Below are 23,864 nucleotides of genomic sequence, written 5' to 3'. Positions count from 1 at the left end.
AAAACTCACTTATGTGTGTATATAGGGGATACTTATTTAAATTTTTAATGTTTTTCTTTTAGACAGTTTTTCAGAAAAAAAGTCTCCAACAAACTACAAATACAACATCCACACAGATGACTAACATTGGTGTATATGTATCAAATATGACTGATAAACTGGTAACACCAGGAAAGTATTTTTCAGCAGCAGAATACCATGCTCAAAGACTAAAAGCGGTGAGATAACTTTTATTGTGGATGAATACTAAAAATTGGATACATAAGCCAGTTGTTCTGAGCGTGTCTGTTTCTCCAAGCCACATTTGCTTGAGAAAGAATGCTCATGAGTATGGGTCATGTTTCACTGCTAACAAAGCAGTCTTTATCTCCATGTAAAGAACCAGAATCCTAAATGCTCCTAATCCTTCCTTTCCTCTTAGGGAAACCCAGCTTCTTTGTGTATTGCCTTTGGCCATTATTAGCTTTCTTAACACTGCTGTCCCTTGGCCTGAACGCTTGTCACAGTGGAATCACCAAGGAAACTTTCCAGACTAATTGAAACCAAATAGGACAGTAGTCGATTTTCTCTAATATTAACGTGGTCACTCCAACTCTGTTTTATTTTTTTGCATGGTCTATCATTTTTCATTCTTTTACTTTCAACCTATTTGATCTGCCTCCTACCATCAATTTACTGTGAGTAAAAATGACTGGAAAGCAGTGACTTTAAGAGATTTTGATTTTCAAATGACAAGAAATCTGGGGCTAGGCTATTCAGCCCGATATCTTTAGAGACAAACTTGTAGTGAAAAAAAGTTAAATCTGTTGACTTAATTGCCCTGAAGGAAACAGTGTACCAGGGGAACCATGGGGCTAACTTTACAGCAGGCTTTGCCAGTGCCAGTTATTCCAGCCTGATAATTTTTTACTTTTTCAGTCCAAACTAATTTTCACCAAATAAAGGAATATGTGAAGTTATTATATCATTTGGGGAAAAGTGAAGTTTGAGTGGGATTTAAGGGAAGCAGTATCCTGATAGTCTCAATGCAAAACAAGGGTGTGTATAAATGGGCTAACATTAGGTCTGGACTGTGAAGTAGACCAAGGTCACCTTCCTTTGGAAACAAAGTTAAAGGAGATGGGAAATGTTTCTTTGAAGTTCTCTGAAGTTCAGCCCCTTGGTTGCAAATTGAGGCTGCTTCTCTCTGTCAAAGTGATGTACAACCTCTAGGCAAGAGTGGAATGTTTCTTTCTTTCTTGTCTAATTTCAAACAGGAAAGTTTCTGATAGTTTATGAATTTAGAGAACAAAGTTTCTCAGTGAGTAAGAAAATAGCAGTCACTCAAAGATGGGGATTGTTAAAATATTTTATAGTTGTAGAGTGTCCTTGGGAGAAATACTGTTTTTGTTAATTTTGTAGCTGACCTTATTAGTGCCTGTTATTCCAGCCTGACAATTTTTTACTTTCTCAGTCTAAATTAATTTTTACTTTCTTACTATACTGGGCATGGGTGGTGACTATGATGTCATCAGAATCATAAACTGCTTTCATCTTTCTACTCCATTAAGCTCATCATGAGCTTGTTACTGTATGAAGATAAAATGGTTGACTAATTTTCATCATGCCTGCATTCCATGTGAGAAGAAGGGAAAAGTCAAGGCAGCATGTTCCATGAGTGCCACCTTCAAGGATTTCCCCGGAAAGCCCCACCCAGTGACTTCTACTTGCATCCCACTGACTTGAATTATGTCATGTGACTATCCCTACTGCAAAAGTATGTGATAAATGAATTTTTAAAGTAGCGTATCATTGCTCCTCAATAAGTAGAGGAGAATGGATGTTAGGTAAGGAAATGGAAATTGCTGTCATTTTCCATACTCCAAAAAAAGATATTGAAAGAATAAAAGTATAAATATACAAGGACAAAGAATACATAAGAAGAGTAAATGTCAGTTGTGGTTTTTTTTTTAAGTTTTAAAGCAGATGGAGAAGTGTTAACTTGACTTACCAGAACAGAGGGAGTGAAAATCTAAATGCCTGCCAACGAGGGTGGCATCAAGAACCAAATAGATTTGCCCCATAGAGTCTTGCAAGGTGAATTGGAGGTTCTGTGGGAGGTGGAAGTGAGGTGTGACCTGTAAACAGAGGGATTTGTTAAAAGCTGATTAAATAAGTTCTTTTAACTTTGATTCCTTTCTACTTTGGTCATGTTTATTTTTTTAACAGGTTTTGAGTTCACTATTTACTATTTTAAATCTTTCTTGTTTCAAGAAAGATGTTATGTGTGACTACTGATATTTTTGGGCTCATTCTTGCTATTTCATTTTGTTTTATTTACTAATTATTCTTATTTGTTTATGCTTTTTTAGCCTTTTCTTTTTGTTGGTTTGATTAAATGTTTCTTTTTTTGTTCTTTTGTAGTTCAGAAATAAGTATTTTATTTTTTCTAGTGGTTATGTTACAAAAAAGGGGTCCCGATCCAGATCCCAAGATAGGGTTCTTGGATCTCCCACAAGAACTAATTCAGGGCAAGTCTGTAGAATAAAGTAAAAGCAAGTTTATTAAGAAAGTAAAAGAACAAAAGAATGGCTACTCCACAGACAGAGCAGACCTGAGGGTTGCCTGGTGCCAGTTGCCTATTTTTATGGTTATTTCTTCATGATATGCTAAACAAGGAGTGGATTATTCATACCTCCCATTTTTAGACCATATACGGTAACTTCCTGATGTTGTCATGGCATTTGTAAACCATCTTGGCGCTGGTGGGAGTGTAGTAGTGAGGATGACAGGAGGTCACTGTCGTCGCCATGTTGGTTTTGGTGGGATTTAGCCAGCTTCTTTACTGTAGCCTGTTTTATTAGCAAGGTCTTTATGACCTGTATCTTGTACTGACCTCTTATCTCATCCTGTGTCTTACAATGCCTAGCAGTCTGGAATGCAACCCAGTAAGTTTCAGCCTCATTTTACCCAGCTCCTATTCAAGATGGAGTTGCTCTGGTTCACATGCCTCTGACAGTTACTCATACATACTTTTTAACATAACTAAATTTTTTATACCAAGTGCATATCTAATCAGGCTATGTATCATTTCCATGAATAAGTCAAGAACCTTATTAGGCTTTTCTTCATTTCCTACCCCCTCCTTTCTTTGTTTCCTCTTTCTAGAAGCTGTCAGGATTTTCACTTTATCCTTGGTATTTGGCAAACTTACTGTAATATGCTTGAGACTTGATGATGGACCCTTTCTGAGAGTCCATGTCTTACTGTGGGAAATATTTCTCTATTATGTTTTTATGAATTTCTGTAATCAACTTTCCTCATTTTGTCTGGAACTTATCTCGGAAATATTTTTGAATGAGGCCAGATGCCGAGACTCAGGCTTGTAATCCCAGTACTTTGGGAGGCTGAGGTAGGCAGATCACTTGAGGCCAGAAGTTGGAGACCAAGCTCGGCAACATGGTGAAACCCTTTCTCTACTAAAAATACAAGAATTAGCCAGGCATAGTGGCACGTGCCTGTGGTCCCAACTGCTCAGGAGGGGAAGCATGAGAATCACTTGAACCCAGGAGGCGGCGCCTGCAGTGAGCTGAGATCACGCCACTGTACTCTAGCCTGGATGAGAGTGAGACTTTGCCTAAAAAGAAAACAAACCAAAAAAAAATTAAAAAAAAAAAAGAAACATTTTGGAATGCTGGGATTTATCTTTCATGTCTCTTATTTGTCATTCATTCATTTAAATTTTTATGAAACTTTGTCCTGCATGCTAAAAGATTTTCTCACCTAATTTTCTTGCCTACTTATTACTTCTTATGTTCTGCACATTCTGCAGATCAGCTTACAAGAAACTACTAGTTCTCTGTCAATACCTGTTTTTGCCTTCTCCTATTGTAGTAGAGCTTTATCTGAGCATGTGGCTGCTCCACTGATGACTACATTTCATCACCTCCCTTGTGTATCAGTGAGGCCATATAACTAAGACCTGGACAGCAAGATGTGAGGGACAATGTGAGCCACTTACAGTTATCATTCTTAAAATGCTCTTTGCTCCTTTTCCCTCTGTTTACTGGTTGGAAGCTGGTAAGTGGACCAGCCATCTGGGACATATAAGTAGGAAACCAATTGTTAAATATGACAGAGCTTTCTTACCAGCCCTAAACTGCTGTGCTGATCCCTGGATTGTCACGTGAAAGGGAAAAAACTTCTGTGTTTAAACAAATGTGTTTTGGTGTTTTAGATAAGTTTAACAAGTTTAGTAGCACTCAGGCTAATCCGTATTCTACTAATTTTTTAAATTTCAAAAATAAAAATTTTGTCAGTCTTTTTTCTTGGCTCATTATATTATTTTATACTGATAGCCTTTCTTTTCTCTGTGAAAATATTAACTATATTTAGTCTGCTCTTGTATTTTGTTTTGTTTTGATTTACTCTAGTAGTTCTAAAACTTTATTATAAGCATCATCTGGAGGGCTCATGAATATATAGAATCCTGTGCTACCCCAGGAGTTTCTGATCAATAGCTCTGGGGTGGGGCCTGAAAATTTGCATTTCTAATAATTTTCTAGATGCTGCTGATGTGTTTGAGATTCTTAATGTCCAATGTGCCAATAGCATATTAGTTCACCCAGTCTGACCCCATGATTTTACGGGACATGTAAAGCTTGATTATGGGAGAAAGCTAGTTTTCCAGATGGGGGCCTTTTTTTTTGTTTTTTTTTTCATCCTGGGTATCACCTGGGACACTCACCACTCTTGCCTAGGGATGAATATCTCTGTTGCTCCTTGCCTAACTATTTTACAGGAGCCTATCCTTTTTGCATTTTTTAAACAGTCACCTGGTTAGTGGCCATTCTGCTCAGACCTTCCATCAGTTTTGGGCTTAGAGCAGTCCTAGAGCCCGTTCTGTATTTTCTGACTTGCTTCTCCAGTGCATGATTAGGTTACAGACTCTTTCTTCAATTAATTCTACCAGCCTCTTTTGTTGAAGGGATTCTTCAAAGTTTCTCTTCTTTTGGGGGACCCCTTCAGTTTGGTCCAGTATCTTTGTTGATATCTGCTTTACATAGTTTTTCTATAATTATTAGGCATTAGGATGAGAGTAAGGGATGCATCAGCATAAGCTCTATCATCAGTCTTCATCTACCTCTTCACATTTTATTTTTATTTATGAGTTTAATAAAATTATAAACTCTCAGAAAAAAATGATAAACTCTCTCAGCTATATCATAGACTTTTTGAGGATTTAGTACTATGGTGTACTTCCAAACATATTCATGTTTGATACAATTTAATAAATATTTGTTTGCTTCAGTCTCCATTTTATCTAACCTGCCTTTGATGGTTTCAACACATACCTACCTGATGTGCATTTAGGAAATACAGTTTTATTATAAACATGAGCCTAAGCTAGTGGCATTTAAGATAAGATGGAGATAATTAATATTTATAACAATAATAGTATTGAGGACTCATGATGTATCAGGCTTGGGTTAAGCACTTTATATGTATACTCTTATTATCACTGTGTTACACATGAGGGTACTAAAGCGTAGAGATGGCAAGTAACTTATCCAAAATCAAACAACTAGTGAGTAGCAGAAGGAAGATTCAAACTAAGTTTTACTCCAGAGTCTATTCTGTTAAGGATTGTACAAACATCCTTCTGTGAAAGTGTATTTGCAAGAATTCAAAGTCAAATACCAGTGACATGCATTATAAATGTTTTTTATGTTAGTGTTTGTGAAAATATCTATTTAGTCTGGGTCTAAAACTAGACTCAGTATTTTCTTATGGAATTGGAATTGAAATAATCATCATTGCCTTTAATGTGTGATCAAAAAGTTGATGATAGACATTTTCTATTTCCTTTTAACTATAGGTGATAGTGATACAGACTTACTACAGGCAATGGCATGCTAAAATCTTCGTAGAGGATTTAAGAAGACAGAAAAGCTTAAGGTTGGAATGGGAAACACAGCAAGAACTAAGGAAGATAAGAGAAAAAGAAGAATGGATAAAATTGGACTATCACCGGAGGCATAATCCTAAAACAAATGAAGATTTTGAATTTCTTTATAATGCATTAGAATGTAAGTTTGACAAGGCTTTGCAAAAAATATTTTTAAATTTTTCATTAATAGGAAAAATAGATTTACTGCAGACAAAAGGAAGGTTGTTATTTTAGGGAGATGTCTTGGAGATTTGCACTAGAGAATTTTGAAAGATGAATACCACTTTATATTTGGAATAAGAATTAAGGCTGAAATGAAATTAGAAATGCTTTTATATTAACAATTAAAATGTACATATTGCTTTGTGAATTATGCAGTTTTAGTGTATTATTTCATTTGGTCCTCATTCATGTGAGATAAAGAGAGAAAGTACTGTGTAATCTCGTTTTCTTGTGGTTTGGGGATTTGTGAACTCAAAGTTGAGTTGTTCTTTAATCCCTCAATCCAGTATCCTGTCTGATTTTGCTCTTTAGAGAAGGGGCTTGGCAATATTTTTTAAATTCCCCCTTATTAATAATACTATATAAATGTATATTCTCTACACCTTGACTTTTATACCTTATTTCTTCTACAGTGTATGTGCTAGTCATGGATAAATTAAAAGTTTCAGTTATTTGAACAAGCCAGGCACTCTTTACTCAGGCAGTAGATACACCATTCCCCTTCTTGGAGGTGTTTCTCCATTGCCCACCTTTGGATCTCAGGTTAAATGTCACCTCCTTAGAGGTTTTTGTGAATGACAGCATAAGTTGGATATCATTCTGTCATTTTATGGTCTTCATTGCACCTGAAACTTTTCATTTATATCACCACAGTTGGTAATACTACATTTTTTTTTAGTCTCAGTTATTTCTTTAGTAATAATACATCTTTTGTTTAACATTTATTTATGCCATGAGGGAATAATTCATTTATTTTTTGATGAGCTGTCTTTTACTGTGCTTAGCTTGTATGCCCAACAGATGTTTGTAAAATGAATGAATGAATGAATAAAAGGAAGAAACCCAGGGTTGTACTAATGCAACTATCTCTAGCTTCTGCTTTGCCAGCGATACCTGGTAAGGTGGAAATAACTGAAGCAGAAGAGTTATGTAATACACCAGATATCTGAAAGTGGAGAAATTAGACCCTTATGAAGACATGGAAAAATTTAAAACCTAGAAGTAGCCTCAATTGACTTTTGTAGTTGAATGGGATATTTTAGTCCAAGGAAATAAGTTTTTAATTTCTCTCTGATTATTTATAACACTAAGCAAATTTTCTTCCATTCGTCTGTTTCATTGCATACTATTTTTTTTTTGTAGATGTTATATGTTCTGTTCCTCAAGTTGTAGTTTCCTTTCTAATTGAATACATTTTTAAGCATCAGATATTGAGTCTGTTTTTATAGCTATAATATTCTACTTACCAAAAATTATATAATTAAACATTAGGGCTAATAAACAATATTAATAAATTCATTTTCCTGGTAACATAAAAATTGAGTGGCTTTAGGAATATTTACAGCTTATGGTAAACATTTATAACTACTATGGTAGTTTTTGAGGTAACTGTTAAGCCTGCTTCCTAGAATTGTGTGTCTGTTTTCCCTTTTATCCTAATCATCATCCTCTGAAAATACTGCTTATTTTATTTTATTTTAAACTTCACTTCTACTTCCATTTTTTCTATCAGAAGATAACAAAGATTATTAAGTGTCAGTAGTTCAATAGAGAACATCATTAGCCAGGTATCTATGAAAGGTCTTATTGACAAGTTTAAAACTAACATTCTATTAGAGCAGAGCTCTATTAAAATAATATTCTAAATTCATATGTGACTAAACGATACCATTGTTATTTTTGTGTGGTTAACAGACAACTGTGCAAAATAATAGAAAATACGTTGAATGAGCTTCTGCCTTTTCTACTTATTAGTGGTGTTAATTAGGACAAGTTACTCACTTCTCCCAAACCTCAATTTCTTCATCTATAAAAGGGAATTAATAATTTTTGGCATGTCTACTTCAGAGGGCTTAATAGAGTAAAAAGGATAAAATATTACATTTATGAAAGTATTTTAAAAAGTTCAAGGACCTATACATATGTGAGCTATTGTTCTATGGAAAATGATTTTATACAGAATTTTCATACTAAAGTAAAACAGATATATTTTATATAAGTCCACATATGATTTATATATGGAGGAAAATGAAATACATGAAGTTTCTTATATAAAAGAGATGTCTTTCGGGTTTTTCTAGTCCTAAAATTCTAAATTAAAAGCCTTGGAATAATAATTTTTAAGTTCTGTTAAAAAATCTGTGGTTCACAAACTCAATAATTTATATTGCTCTTCTGTAATTTCATTTCATATTCATAACTCCATTCCTTGGAACTGCTGCCCTCTTGTGGCTCATAATGATAATTGTATACTTTGAGCTATAATTCATAATATGAAACTTAACTTTTTCTCAAGGTAACCTATTTTTCAGTAATAAAAGCAAAATGATATCAATTTAAGAAAATAAACTTAGCTGTATAAGGTAATATGTCAAAGATGACGCTATCTCCAGGCAATAATATTTGATTTTTATGTCTTTTTATAGCAATATGTTGAAGGTGATCTCTTTTATCGTTCTGAATTGTCACTAGGGCCATTACTTGGAAAAAAAGGTGCTAAGTATCCCATATTCTAAATAGAATAATTGGGGTTGTTTTGTCTATTTAAAAATTTTATCTAAGTACAATTATGCAGAATAGAATTTTTTGCGTTTGTTTTTCAAAATTCAGTGTTGTGTCATGAGACTGATCCTTTTATTGTGAGTTGTTGCCCTTTGTTTATTCTCGTTTCTGGATAGTGTGCCATTGCATGGATGAGCCATAAATTATGTATCCATTTTACTGTGGATTTGGTCCTTCCCACCCTGCCCCCCACAACTAGTTTTTGGCAAATATAAGTAGTACACTTTGGTGAATATATAACAGATGTTTGTAGTAGTACTACTTGTGTATATGTACACACACACACACGCACGCACACACACATACATTTCTCTCAGGGTGTAAACCTAGCAGTGGAATTGACGGATCATAGGATATACATAATTCAGCTTTAGCGAATCTCACCAGATAGTTTTTTAGAGGTTGTACCATTTTAAACTCCTATGGAAGAGTATGAGAGTTTTAATTGCCCTATCGTCCACTCCAACATTGGACACTTCTGTCTTTTTCATTGTAGCCTTTCTAGAGGGTGCTATCAAGCTGCCTTATTTTTGACTGAGGCTCCAATAGGTGAGATATCAAGATACCAGAGTCAATGAGAGTCAATCTCTCTCTCCCTCATAAAGAATTTACAAAGGAAGTAAAATAAGACCTATTTATTGGTTCATGGGTCACTTAACAAAATAAAAGGTATAAGAAGGGCTAGGAGAGATTTGAAGAGGTTAGTAAGGTAGGTTTTTTTGGAGAGAGCCGTTTCTCTCCATTTGGGGAGAGCCATTGCTAGTGAGAGGAGCTTCAAGGGAGTACTCTTGGTGAGCTTTGAAATATTCCCTGTGTTTGGGGAACAACGAGGATTGTTGCCTGAACCTTGACCAGGATGGTAGACTGGGGTGTGACTCCAAACAAGGAAACCCAGAGAACTTGAGAGTCTGAAAGACTTCTTTGATATTGGAGAGTGCAGCTGCATTATTTATAGCACTCCCAGGATTTTTAAAACAGAGATGTATCTTTGTTTTCTATCAAAAGGGGACTGTACAATAGAGAAAACAAGAAAGAGTGAGCATGCAACAGGGTAATTTGAGGTGCTCTTGGTCCTGTTTAATAGGGCCAGCTGTAGAAATGAAGGGATCTTGTCAGAAAGAAGCTTGAAGTGAACAGCTAGATTATCCCTAAGTGGCTACCTGGAGTGCAAATGTATCTGTCTTGGGCCAGGGGAGTTCCGGTTCAGCTCAAGAGCCTCAGGATGGTGAGTTTGAATCATCTGACAGGCCTGGAGAGTGGGGGTTTATCCAGCCAAGTAAGAACTGCCCCTTCCCATTCACTCGTCTCCCAAAGGGAGTACAGGGGAGAAGCAGCAGCTAGTGGTGAGGAAAGGAAGTGAGAGGTGAGGGTGTGTTCAGAGGATCTACTCTTTTCCCACAGTCTTCAGGCAGGTTTCCATTCTTTCAGTCTTTGGCATGTCTTTTCTTTCTTTTAACAGTGTCTTTCTTAGAGCAAAAGGTTTTAATTTCAATAAGTCCTATTAGTTTCTTCTCATGTGAATCATGCTTTTGGTGTTATATCTAAAAACTCATCACCAAACTTAAGGTCACACAGCTTTTCTCCTATGTGTTCTGGAAGTTTTATATTATATTTTGAATTTAGGTATATTGTCCAGTTTGAAATAAACTTTGTATGAGATGTGAGATATGTGTTGAGATGAATTTTTAAACTTTTTGCTTTTGAACATCCAGTTTTCCTTTAGCATTTGTCGAAAACACTGTCATTTCTCCATTGTATTGCCTTTGCATCTTTAAGATCGTAGTCTATTTGGGCTACTATAACAAAATGCCATAGACATAAATAACAGAAATTCTTTAGAGTTCTCAAGTTCGGAAACTCCAAGGTCAGGGCACCAGCCAACTCCGTGTCTGGGGATGGTTTGTTTCCTGGTTCGTAGATGGTGCCTTCTCACTGTGATCTCACATAGCGGAAGGGATGAAGAGCTTTCTTGGGTCTATTTAATAAGGGCAATAATCCCATTCATGAGGGTTCCACCGTCATTATCTGATCACATCCCCAAAGGCCCCACATCCTGTTATTGCCTTATCTTTATATACTGTCAAACTTGATTTGCCAAAATTTTGTTTTAGAATTTTTGCATCTACATTCCTAAGGGATATATTGGTCTGTGACTTTTTTTCCTTGTTATGTTACTCTCTGGTTTCAGTATTTGGATAATGCAAATCTCCTCTGTGCTCTTCAATTTTCTAAAAGTTTGTGTAAAATTAGTAGGATTTCTTCATAAAATGTTAGGAATTCAACAGTGATACCAACTGGGTCTGGAGTTTTCTTTGTGGGAAGGTTTAAACTATAAATTCAATTTCTTTAATAAGTATAGGGGTATTCATGTGACTTATTTATCACTGAGTAAGCTTTGATAGTTACCGTCTTTAAAGGAATTGGTAATTTTATCTGAGTTGTTGAATTTATTGGCATAAAAATGTTAATAATGTTCCATGTTATCCTTTTAATACCTATTGGATCTATAGTCATGTTACCTCAATACCTGGTAATTTTGTGTCTCCTCCTTTTTTTCCTGATCAGTCTGCCTAGGGATTTATCAGTTTTATTACTCTTCCCCTGATTTTTCCCAGTTCTTTTTCTCTGTTCCATTTAATTTCTATTAATTTTAATTGTTAATTTCTATTGTTATTTATTTCCTTCATTGTGCTTACCTTTGGTTCAGTTTACTCCTCTTCCAGTCCTGTGGTGGAAGCTGAGGTCATTTGATTTGAGAACTTTTTCTTTCCTAATTATAGGTATTTGGTGCTGTAAATTTTCCCTTAAGTACTGCTTCAGCTGCATCCTCACATTTTGATACGTTGAGTTGACATTTTCTTTCAGTTCAAAATACTTTGTAATTATCCTTTTGATTATTTCTTGACCCATGGAATATTTAGAAGTAGGTTATTTAATTGCTAAATACTTGGGGATTTTTCAGATATCTTTCTGTTACTGATTTCTAATTTTATTGTAATGAGAGAATGTAATTTTGTATAATTTGAGTTATGTTTTTTGTTTTTTTTTTTCCTTCTGAGACAGTGTTTTGCTCTTGTTGCCCAGGCTGGAGTGCAATGGCATGATCTTGGCTCACCACAATCTCTGACTCCCAGGTTCAGTGATTCTCCTGCCTCAGCCCCCTGAGGAGCTGCGATTACAGGCATGCGCTACCACACTGGGATAATTTTGTATTTTCAGTAGAGATGGGGTTTTTCCATGTTGGTAAGGCTGGTCGTAAACTCCCGATCTCAGGTGATCTGCCCACTTCTGCCTTCCAAAGTGCTGGGATTACAAGCGTGAGCCACCGTGCCCCACCAATTTGAGTTCTTTTAAATTTATTGAGACTTATTTTAACAACTAGAATACAAATGACATTGGAGAATATTCTGTGTGCATGTAGGAAGAATTTACTTTCTATTGTGTTTGGGTGTAGTAATCAATAAATGGCAATTAGATCAAGTTAGTTGATAATATTGTTTAGATTTTCTATATTTTTACAAATTTCCCATTTATTTATTGAAGCTAAAGCTATGTAAACCTCTATGGATGGAAGAGAAGCCTACTGTGTATGGGGAGGAATCCATGAGCCTCCTGCTCGTGGAAGTGCAAGGACAGAATTCTGCAAATTCAAAACCAGGGTTGCTGCATGTGAGAGGCGCAGTAAACAAGGAGAACTATAAATGTGGCACATAAGTATTTTTAGGAATAGTTCAGAAAATCCAAAAAGACGTGGAATGAACTGAAACTTATGATACATGCCAATGACTAAAGTGACTTTGGGAATATTTGTTCAGAATAATGAGCAGTGGGCTGCAGTTTCAACCTGTTTTGCTTTCATGCCTATGCAGAGCATAGCACAAACATGGCTTAAGTGAGTTTGGGTTCCCAATCCAGATGTATATTCCAAGGTAGCAGACTAATGATCAAAACTGTTCTCAGTAAACTTTAGTCATGAAGAATGGGCGAAGTGCCCAGAAGACATGATCTGTCAGAGAAGACTTATGGTTGATTATTACAAACATTACAGCTTTTTATAAATTCCTCCTCCTTTTGACAGGTACATGACTGACATTTGAGGATTATTTATACCAAATTTCCCCAAGTTTACCTTGCTGAAATTTTTGTTGCATCCTATGCATTTTGACATGTAGCGTTTTTTAAATTAATATTGTTATGCTTTTTATTTTCTTTGATTAAATTGTTATTTTTGATGATATTTCTTCAATTAACAAGCAATTGGAATATTTCTATTTAAACTTTTGTTATTCTAGTTTAATTGTTCTGTGGCAAAAATGTAGTTTGTAACATTTCTGATTTCTACTACAATATGATACATCTATATAAATGGTTTATTAAACTTGGAAAATGAGGTTACATTTTCAGCTTCTGGTGTTCAGAGCTTGATGTATGACAATTTAATTTTTAAAAATCATTGTTCAAATATTTTATGCTTTTAATTTTTTTACTTGGTTCTGTCATAGATTAATGCATTTGTATTTTATCTATTTTTTAATTATATAAAATATACTCCCCAACATTCTGTTGATAATTGATAGAATTTTTTAAAAACATACTTGATGGTATATGATTTCCTGTATAAACATTCATGACAGTCATGTTTCATCATAAAATCACCTTCTACCTAAAAGACCTGAATTTTGAGGTTCTACCCCCAGTTTTATGTTTTAATATTGCTACTTCTGCTTTCTTTTTTGTTCATATCTGCTAACCTTTTTTTCTTTTTTTTATACTTTAAGTTCTAGGGTACATGTGCACAATGTGCAGGTTTGTTACATATGTGTACATGTGCCATGTTGGTGTGCTGCACCCATCAACTTGTCATTTACATTAGGTATATCTCCTAATGCTATCCCTCCCTCCTCCCCCCTCCCCACAATAGAACCCAGTGTGTGATGTTCCCCTTCTGTGTCTAAGTGATCTCATTGTTCAATTCCCACCTATGAGTGAGAACATGTGGTATTTAGTTTTCTGTTCTTGTGGTAGTTTGCTGAGAATGATGGTTTCTCAGCTGCATCCATGTCCCTACAAAGGACACGAACTCATCCTTTTTTATGGCTGCATAGTATTCCATGGTGTATATGTGCCACATTTTCTTAATCCAGTCTGTCACTGATGGACGTTTGGGTTGATTCCAAGTCTTTGCTATTGTGAATAGTGCCACAATAAACATACGTGTGCGTGTGTCTTTATAGCAGCATGACTTATAATCCTTTATATACCCAGTAATGGGATGGCTGGGTCATACGGTATTTCTAGTTCTAGATCCTTGAGGAATCGCCACACTGTTTTCCACAATGGTTGAACTAGTTTACAGTCCCACCAACAGTGTAAAAGTGTTCCTTTTTCTCCACATCCTCTCCAGCACCTGTTGTTTCCTGATTTTTTAATGATTGCCATTCTAACTGGTGTGAGATGGTATCTCATTGTGGTTTTGATTTGCATTTCTCTGATGGTGAGTGATGATGAGCATTTTTTCATGTGTCTGTTGGCTGTATGAATGTCTTCTTTTGAAAGTATCTGTTCCTGTCTGTTGCCCACTTTTTGATGGGGTTGTTTTTTTCTTGTAAATTTGATTGAGTTCTTTATAGGTTCTGGATATTAGCCCTTTGTCAGATGAGTAGATTGCAAAAATTTTCTCCCATTCTGTAGGTTGCCTGTTCACTCTGATGGTAGTTTCTTTTGCTGTGCAGAAGCTCTTTAGTTTAATTAGATCCCATTTGTCAATTTTGGCTTTTGTTGCCATTGCTTTTGGTGTTTTAGACATGAAGTCCTTGCCCATGCCTATGTCATGAATGGTATTACCTAGGTTTTCTTCTAAGGATTTTATGGTTTTAGGTCTAACATTTAAGTCTCTAAGCCATCTTGAATTAATTTTCGTATAAGGAGTAAGGAAAGGATCCAGTTTCAGCTTTCTACTTATGGCTAGCCAATTTTCTCAGCACCATTTATTAAATAGCGAATCCTTTCCCCATTTCTTGTTTTTGTCAGGTTTGTCAAAGATCAGATGGCTGTAGATGTGTTATTGTTTCTGAGTGCTCTGTTCTGTTCCATTGGTCTATATCTCTGTTTTGGTACCAGGACCGTGCTGTTTTGGTTACTGTAGCCTTGGCAATGCGGGGTCTTTCTTGGTTCCATATGAACTTTAAAGCAGTTTTTTCCAATTCTGTGAAGAAAGTCATTTGTAGCTTAATGGGGATGGCATTGAATCTATAAATTACCTTGGGCAGTATGGCCATTTTCACGATATGGATTCTTCCTATCCATGAGCATGGTATGTTCTTCCATTTGTTTGTGTCCTCTTTTATTTCACTGAGCAGTGGTTTGTCGTTCTCCTGGAAGAGGTCCTTTACATCCCTTGTAAGTTGGATTCCTAGGTATTTTATTCTCTTTGAAGCTATTGTGAATGGGAGTTCATTCATGATTTGACTCTCTGTTTGTCTGTTACTGGTGTATAAGAATGCTTGTGATTTTTGCACGTTAATTTTGTATCCTGAGACTTTGCTGAAGTTTCTTATCAGCTTAAGGAGATTTTGGGCTGAGATGATGGGGTTTTCTAAATATACAATCATGTCATCTGCAAACAGGGACAATTTGACTTCTTCTTTTCCTAACTGAATACCCTTTGTCTCTTTCTCTTGCCTGATTGCCGTAGCCAGAACTTCCACCACTATATTGAATAGGAGTGGTGAGAGAGGGCATCCTTGTCTTGTGCCAGTTTTCAAAGGGAATGCTTCCAGTTTTTGCCCATTCAGTATGATATTGTCTGTGGGTTTGTCATAAATAGCTCTTATTATTTTGAGATACTTTCCATCAATACCGAATTTATTGAGAGTTTTTAGCATTAAGGGCTGTTGAATTTTGTCAAAGGCCTTTTCTGCATCTATTGAGATGATCATATGGTTTTTGTCTTTGGTTCTGTTTATATGCTGGATTACGTTTATTGATTTGCGTATGTTGAACCAGCCTTGCATCCCAGGGTTGAAGCCCACTTGATCATGGTGGATAAGCTTTTTGATGTGCTGCTGGATTCGGTTTGCCAGTATTTTATTGAGGATTTTTGCATCGATGTTCATCAGGGATATTGGTCTAAAATTATTTTTTTGTTGTGTCTCTGCCAGGCTTTGGTATCAGGATGATGTTGGCCTCATAAAATGAGTTAAGGAGGATTCCCTCTTTTTCTATTGATTGGAATAGTTTCAGAAGGAATGGTACCAACTTCTTGTAACTCTGGCAGAATTCGGCTGCAAATCCGTCTGGTCCTGGACTTTTTTTGGTTGGTAGGCTATTAATTATTGCCTCAATTTCAGAGCCTGCTATTGGTCTATTCAGGGATTCAGCTTCTTCCTGGTGTAGTCTTGGGAGAGTGTAAGTGTCCAGGGAATTATCAATTTCTTCTAGGTTTTCTAGTTTATTTGCATAGAGGTGTTTATAGTATTCTCTGATGGTAGTTTGTATTTCTGTGGGGTCGATGGTGATATCCCCTTTATCAGTTTTTATTGCATCTATTTGATTCTTCTCTCTTTTCTTCTTTATTAGTCTTGCTAGTGGTCTATCAATTTTGTTGATCTTTTCAAAAAACCAGCTCCTGGATTCATTGATTTTTTTGGAGGGTTTTTTGTGTCTCTTTCTCCTTTAGTTCTGCTCTGATCTTATTTCTTGTTTTCTGCTAGCTTTTGAATGTGTTTGCTCTTGCTTCCCTAGTTCTTTTAATTGTGATGTTTGGGTGTCAGTTTTAGATCTTTCCTGCTTTCTCTTGTGGGCATTTAGTGCTATAAATTTCCCTCTACACATTGCTTTAAATGTGTCCTAGAGATTGTGATATGTTGTATCTTTGTTCTCATTGGTTTCAAAGAACATCTTTATTTCTCCCTTCATTTTGTTGTGTACCCAGTAATCATTCAGGAGCAGGTTGTTCAGTTTCCATGTAGTTGAGTGGTTTTGATTGAGTTTCTTAGTCCTGAGTTCTAGTTTGACTGCAGTGTGGTCTGAGAGACAGTTTGTTACAATTTCTGTTCTTTTACATTTGCTGAGGAGTGCTTTATTGCAACTATGTGGTCAGTTTTGGAATAAGTGCAATGTGGTGCTAAGAAGAATGTATATTCTGTTGATTTGGGGTGGGGAGTTCTGTTGATGTCTATTAGGTCCACTTGGTGCAGAGTTGAGTTCAATTCCTGGATATCCTTGTTAGCTTTCTGTCTCGTTGATCTGTCTAATGTTGACAGTGGGGTGTTAAGGTCTCCCATTATTATTGTATGGGAGTCTAAGTCTCTTTGTAAGTCTCTAAGGACTTGCTTTATGAATCTGGGTGCTCCTGTATTGGGTACATATATATATTTAGGATAGTTAGCTCTTCCTGATGAATTGATCCCTTTACCATTAGGTAATGGCCTTCTTTGTCTCATTTGATCTTTGATGGTTTAAAGTCTGTTTTATCAGAGACTAGGATTGCAACCCCTGCTTTTTTCTGTTTTCCATTTGCCTGGTAGATCTTCCTCCATCCCTTTATTTTGAGCCTATATGTGTCTCTGCATGTGAGATGGGTCTCCTGAATACAACAAACTGATGGGTCTTGACTCTTTATCCAATTTGCCAGTCTGTGTCTTTTAATTGAACCGTTTAGTCCATTTACATTTAAGGTTTATATTGTTATGTATGAACTTGATCCTGTCATTATGATATTAGCTGCTTATTTTGCTCGTTAGTTGATACAGTTTCTTCCTAGCATCGATGACCTTTACATTTTAGCTTGTTTTTGCAGTGGCTGGTATCTGTTGTTCCTTTCCATGTTTTTTGCTTCCTTCAGGATCTCTTGTAGGGCAGGCCTGGTGGTGACAAAATCTTTAAGCATTTGCTTGTCTGTAAAGGGTTTTATTTCTCCTTCACTTATGAAACTTAGTTTGGCTGGATATGAAATTCTGGGTTGAAAATTATTTTCTTTAAGAATGTTGAATATTGGCCTCCATTCTCTTCTGGCTTGGAGAGTTTCTGCCGAGAGATCTGCTGTTAGTCTGGTGAGCTTTTCTTTGTGTGTAACCCGACCTTTCTCTCTGGCTGCCCTTAACGTTTTTTCCTTCATTTCAACTTTGGTGAAGCTGACAATTATGTGTCTTGGAGTTGCTCTTCTCGAGGAGTATCTTTGTGGGGTTCTCTGTATTTCCTGAATTTGAATGTTGGCCTGCCCTACTAGGTTGGGGAAGTTCTCCTGGATGATATCCTGCGGAGTGTTTTCCAACTTGGTTCCATTTTCCCCGTCACTCTCAGACGCACCAATCAGACGTAGATTTGGTCTTTTCACATAATCCCATATTTCTTGGAGGCTTTGTTCATTTCTTTTTTACTCTTTTATCTCTACACTTCTCTTCTTGCTTCATTTCATTCATTTGATCTTCAATCACTGATACTGTTTCTTCCAGTTGATCGAGTCGGTTACTGAAGCTTGTGCATTTGTCACGTCGTTCTCATGTTATGGTTTTCATCTCTATCAGTTCTTTTAAGGACTTCTCTACATTGGTTATTCTAGTTAGCCATTTGTCAAATGTTTTTTCAAGGTTTTTAGTTTCTTTGCACTGGTTACATAGTTCCTCCTTTAGCTCTGAGAAGTTTGATTAGCTGAAGCCTTCTTCTCTCAACTTGTCAAAGTCATTCTCCATCCAGCTTTGTTCCATTGCTGGCGATGAGCTGCATTCCTTATGAGGGGGAGATGTGCTCTGATGTTTTGAATTTCCAGCTTTTCTGCCCTGCTTTTTCCCTGTCTTTGTGGTTTTATCTGCCTTTAAGTCTTTGATGATGGTGACGTACCGATGGGGTTTTGGTGTGGGTGTCCTTTCTGTTTGTTAGTTTTCCTTCTAACAGTCAGGACCCTCAGCTGCAGGTCTGTTGGAGTTTGCTTGAGATCCACTCCAGACCCTGTTTGCCTGGGTATCAGTAGCAGAGGCTGCAGAAGATAGAATACTGCTGAACAGCAAGTGTTGCTGTCTGATTCTTGCTCTGGAAGCTTCATCTCAGGGGTGTACCCAGCTGTGTGAGGTGTGAGGTATTAGTCTGCACCTAGTGGGGGATGTCTCCCAGTTAGGCCACTCAGGGGTCAGGGACCCACTTGAGCAGGCAGTCTGTCCGTTCTCAGATCTCAACCTCCATGCTGGGGGATCCACTGGTCTTTTCAATGCTGTCAGACAGGGACATTTACCTCTTCTGAGGTTTCTGCTGCTTTTTGTTTAGCTATGCCCTGTCCCCAGAGGTGGAGTCTACAGAGGCAGGCAGGCCTCCTTGAGCTGTGGTGGGCTCCCCCCAATTTGAACTTCCCAGCCGCTTTGTTTACCTACTTAAACCTCAACAATGGCAGGCGCCCCTCCCCCAGCCTCGCTGCCATCTTGCAGTTAGATCTCAGACTGCTGTGCTAGCAATGAGGGAGGCTCTGTGGGCATGGGACCCTCCAGGTGTGGGATATAATCTGGTGTGCTCTTTGCTAAGACCCTTGGTAAAGCGCAGTATTAGGGTGGGAGTTACCCGATTTTCCAGGTGTTGTGTGTCTCAATTTCCTTTGGCTAGGAAAAGGAATTCCCTTTGCCCTTGCGCTCCCCAGGTAAGGCGATGCCTCGCCCTGCTTCAGCTCTCACTGGTCAGGCTGCACCCGGGGACCAGTGCCAACTATCCAGCACGCCCCAGTGAGACGAACCTGGTACCTCAGTTGAAAATGCAGAAATCACCTATCTTCTTTGTTGCTCACACTGGGAGCTAGAGGCTAGAGCTGTTCCTATTCGGCCATCTTGGGCGTGCCCCCTCTGCTAACCTTTTAAATTTCACCTTTGGTGTCAGTTTTTTTCCAGTGTCTCCTCTGAAAACATCATGTCCCTAGAATTTTGCAAAATTATCTTATTTTCAACAGAAAAATATCTGTATAATCATTTCATATTTTAAACATAACTTATGCTTTTTTTTTTTTTTTTTTGCTTCTCTCTTCTTGCTTTCTGTACCATTTAAAATTTTTTTTTTTTTTTTGCATAAACTCATAGTTGTTATTATCTTCTGCAGTGACTTGAAATGTTAGGCATTCTTCTGAAAGTTTCTCAAAGATTTTCTTAAAGCACGGTAAACTGTCAAATAGCTCGATAAGCTGCTCTTTTCTCTAGTTCCAAGTTGCTTAAGTTGGGGTTTCCCATCTTCTGCTACAATGTTCACTTTCTGAAATGAGAAAGCAGAAGTTTGGATAACAACATTTATGTGCTTTTTTGACAGTCTTTCATTTATTTGGAGTATCTACACTATATCTTTTCGAAATTCCCCAGGGTTTCTTACATAGGGATAAATTCCTTTCAGATTTTTTAGTACTGATTCAGGTCTCTCTCATTTCTCCCGTCTTTCATATTTCTTTTATCTTTTTAGCAGTGACATAGGAGAGGGGAGGTAGAATTTTGTGTAGAAGCTTCTATCTTGTCAGAAATTTGGTATGCCATATTTTAAGAGGTACTATGATAAATCAGAGGAGCTTGACTTACATGGACAGAAAATGAGTCAAATGATGCACAATTGAAGAAATAGAAATATTTATGTCTAGAGAAGATAAAACATAAATGAGGGGTGATTGCTCCCTTCACATACCTAAAGGAGTACCATGTGGCCCAAGAAACAACCTGACGCAGTGTTGCCTCACAAGCTAGTATTAGAACCAGGGTGGGCCAATTAGACCTGTTCAAGCTGTTCAGAGAAGGATCCTTTCTTAAACGTGGGGTTGAACAATTTAATTTCTCAAGTTCTTTCCAACTCTATTCTTTTGTTAATGTAAATAAGGTTGACATTTTTGAATTGTGGGATACAAAAGAGTTTTCTTCTCCAAATTTAGTATATGTAAAAATTAAATGAAAATTTGGTAAAATGCATGCATCTGAGCTCGGAAATTTTGATTTATTTAAGTTTTGGCAGCACATTTTTTATTGATAGTAACCAGGGCTTTAAAATACCATAAACATTATGATAACATAATACATTAGTTTGAGTAAACAGTAAATGCAATTACTTTATAACGTTTGTGACTATAATTTAGAGTTTTGTAACTAAATGGAAAATGGTGCCTAAGTGAATGAAGGAAATGACTGATATCAACACTTCTACATAAAACTATATCAACTTGGGTCCTTGGGGAAGCAGACACCAGGATGTAATTGGAAGTGAAAGATAAAGAGGAAAGGGAGCAGAGGAAGGAAAAGGAAATCTTCAGTTTGAGATGAGATTTGACACCTCATCAATTGAGAGAGGGAAGGAAAGAAGATGGGGTATGGAGAGTCTTAGCTCTAAGGAATGCTAAGCCAGCCCAACAATTGGCTCTGATATGATTGACCACAGAAAAGTCCATTGTTGGGCAGATACAGCCTGGTTCTGACTCCCACATGGTGCTTGGTCATTGATGAGAACTTTGTAGGCAGAATGTGACCTCAGCTTCAACAAGGCAGCAGATCTGAAATGCTGTAGTTGGAACTTTCAATTACCTTTACCATTTGTGACAGGTACTCTCTTGAAGGGAGATGTGAACAGTGCACGCTCATGGCTGCCACAAAGTCCAAGTCATATTTTTGTCAATGCTAGGCAGTATGAAAGCTCACTTGGAGACATAATTTGACATCATCTGTACTGTTTCCCTTTGGCTTCTGTTTGTTTGACTCTACTTTTATTAAGTCTCTCGGCTTCCATTTTGTCACTTTTTTTCATACATCAGGTATACAATATAAATGATTCTATCCGTGTATACTTTTGTTTAAATTGATGTAAAAATAAAGTACTCCTCATCAGGATGTGATCATAAAAAAGTAGGATTTTAAAAACTCAAGAGTCTATTGTGTTATTCCTCTAGTCTGGCGGCAAGAAGAACTTAAACGTATTAACCAATCTTTCACTGGAGCTGAAAGGAAAGCTGCTCTGTGTGAACTTCTGGAAAAAGAGACTCAGATAATTGCTTCTATTGGGAGACATAGATACATTGCTTATATGGCGAATCAGGAAGCAGCAATACAAGCTTTTTTGGATAAGGTTAGTGAAGTAACTACTGTTTAAATATGAATGTATTCTGAATTTTAAAATGTAGAATAATGTACCAGACGAAAGACTTAGATTACAAGAATTTACATGAATTTTGTTTAGGATTTTGATGACATATTTCTTAAAATGTGATATATATTTTTTTCTGGTATAGCTTTAGATTTTAATAGCCTAGGGTAAAAATTGATAGGTAATATGAAATCCATACATTCTTAATTAAGGAGATTGGCCATGAAGCAAAAGATGGAGACACATTTCTTGTGACTCTGTTCATTTAGATTTAGATTGGCTATATAAATTAGATAAGTTGTATACTGTGATAAAATGCAGAGTATTAAAGTCACAAAACATCTAGGTCTGGGGTGCTCTGATGGTAAGCAACCTGGGAGAAATAGCTATTTTTGCTTTGGCTCACATCATTAACTGACTTCAAATTTCTGACAGAAAGAATATATGATTATTGAAAACCACGAAAACGTATAATTAAGGAAAAAACGAAAGTAATTACCACTTTTGTGGTCAAACTGCCTGTTTGATATTGAATAGCCTGTTTCCACAGTGACCAATTTTCTTTTGTAAACCTGGTCTTTCCAAATAATTTAAAGCCAATTCAGCTACAGAAGAAAAGGGGTGTATTTCTCTAAGATGTTAGCCTGTAGTGCTTCTATTTCTATGGTTCTTATTATTTGAGGACATTTGTTCTTAAAAACCATAGTTTTGATATTCTAAATGCCCTCTTCTCATCTTATTCACTCCTTTATTTGATCTCAGTTTATCTGTGCCTTTAACTACTACCTGCATCCCAGAACTCCCTATAGGTCCATGCCAGATCTCTTTAAGGAGCTTCCACATCATATATCCAATGGCCTACTGTCACTGCTCTTTGGATATCCCAATATTACACTTCAAGGAGACATGATGAACCCTAAGTCATATCACCTTACTATCCCTTGCCCCCTCACCTGTAAACTAATCTTGTTCTGCCTCATATAACCTATCTGTATGAAATTTCATCATCTACTCAGTTGCTCCAGACAGAAACCTGGGTATTATTTTTGACTTCTCCATCTAGCCACCAACCTGTTTATTCTATTGTTTAATACCTCCTTAATTCTTTTTTTAATCCTTGGTCAATTAATAGTGATTTTGAGCACTTACTAAGTACTCTGCTTTAGCATACATTGTTCCTTTTTTTTATTATACTTTAAGTTCTAGGGTACATGTGCACAACGTGCAGGTTTGTTACATAGGTATACATGTGCCAGGTTGGTTTGCTGCACCCATTAACTCGTCATTTACATTAGGTGTATCTCCTAATGCTATCCCTCCCCCTGCTTCCCACCTCATGGCAGGCCCCTGTGTGTGATGTTCCCCACCCTCTGTCCAAGTGTTCTCATTGTTCAGTTCCCACCTGTAAGTGAGAATTTGCAGTGTTTGGTTTTCTGTCCTTGTGATAGTTTGCTCAGAATGATGGTTTCCAGCTTCATCCCTGCAAAGGACATGAACTTATCCTTTTTTATGGCTGCATAGTATTCCATAGTGTATATATGCCACATTTTCTTAATCCAGTCTATCATTGATGGACATAATGGGTTGGTTCCAAGTTTTTGCTATTGTGAACAGTGCCGCAATAAACATGTGTGCATGTGTCTTTATAGTAGCATGATTTATAATCCTTTGGGTATATACCCAGTAATGGGATCGCTAAGTCAAATGGTATTTCTAGTTCCAGATCCTTGAGGAACCGCCACACTGTCTTCCATGAAGGTTGAACTTGTTTACACTCCCACCAACAGTGTAAAAGCGTTCCTACTTCTCCACATCCTCTCCAGCATCTGTTGTTTCCTGACTTTTTAATGATCGCCATTTTAACTGGTGTGAGATGGTATTTCATTGTGGTTTTGATTTGCATTTCTCTGATGGTGAGTGATGATGAGCATTTTTTCATGTGTCTGTTAACTGCATAAATGTCTTCTTTTGAGAAGTGTGTGTTCACATCCTTCACCCACTTTTTGATGGGGTTTTTTCTTGTAAATTTGGTTAAGTTCTTTGTAGATTCTGGATATTAACCCTTTGTCAA

At 36.8% G+C, this 23,864-nt stretch overlaps 1 protein-coding gene across 8 annotated transcripts in view; it reads left to right on the top strand.

The window, feature by feature from the left end:
• IQUB (IQ motif and ubiquitin domain containing) overlaps positions 1–23,864 on the top strand; it is a 79,072-nt gene that overhangs the window by 29,568 nt on the left and 25,640 nt on the right. For all 8 annotated transcript variants that reach the window (XM_038004430.2, XM_073009315.1, XM_073009316.1 and 5 more), the window contains 3 exons: positions 63–218; positions 5,858–6,068; positions 21,600–21,775. In XM_038004430.2, the coding sequence (XP_037860358.2) occupies positions 63–218; positions 5,858–6,068; positions 21,600–21,775 (543 nt within the window). The remainder of the gene's footprint in view (positions 1–62; positions 219–5,857; positions 6,069–21,599; positions 21,776–23,864) is intronic.

Source organism: Chlorocebus sabaeus, chromosome 21 (assembly GCF_047675955.1).
Source record: "Chlorocebus sabaeus isolate Y175 chromosome 21, mChlSab1.0.hap1, whole genome shotgun sequence".
Classification (NCBI taxonomy): domain Eukaryota; kingdom Metazoa; phylum Chordata; class Mammalia; order Primates; family Cercopithecidae; genus Chlorocebus; species Chlorocebus sabaeus.
The sequence above is the reverse complement of the archived record's forward strand: the minus strand, read 5'-3'. Positions and strand labels throughout refer to the sequence as shown.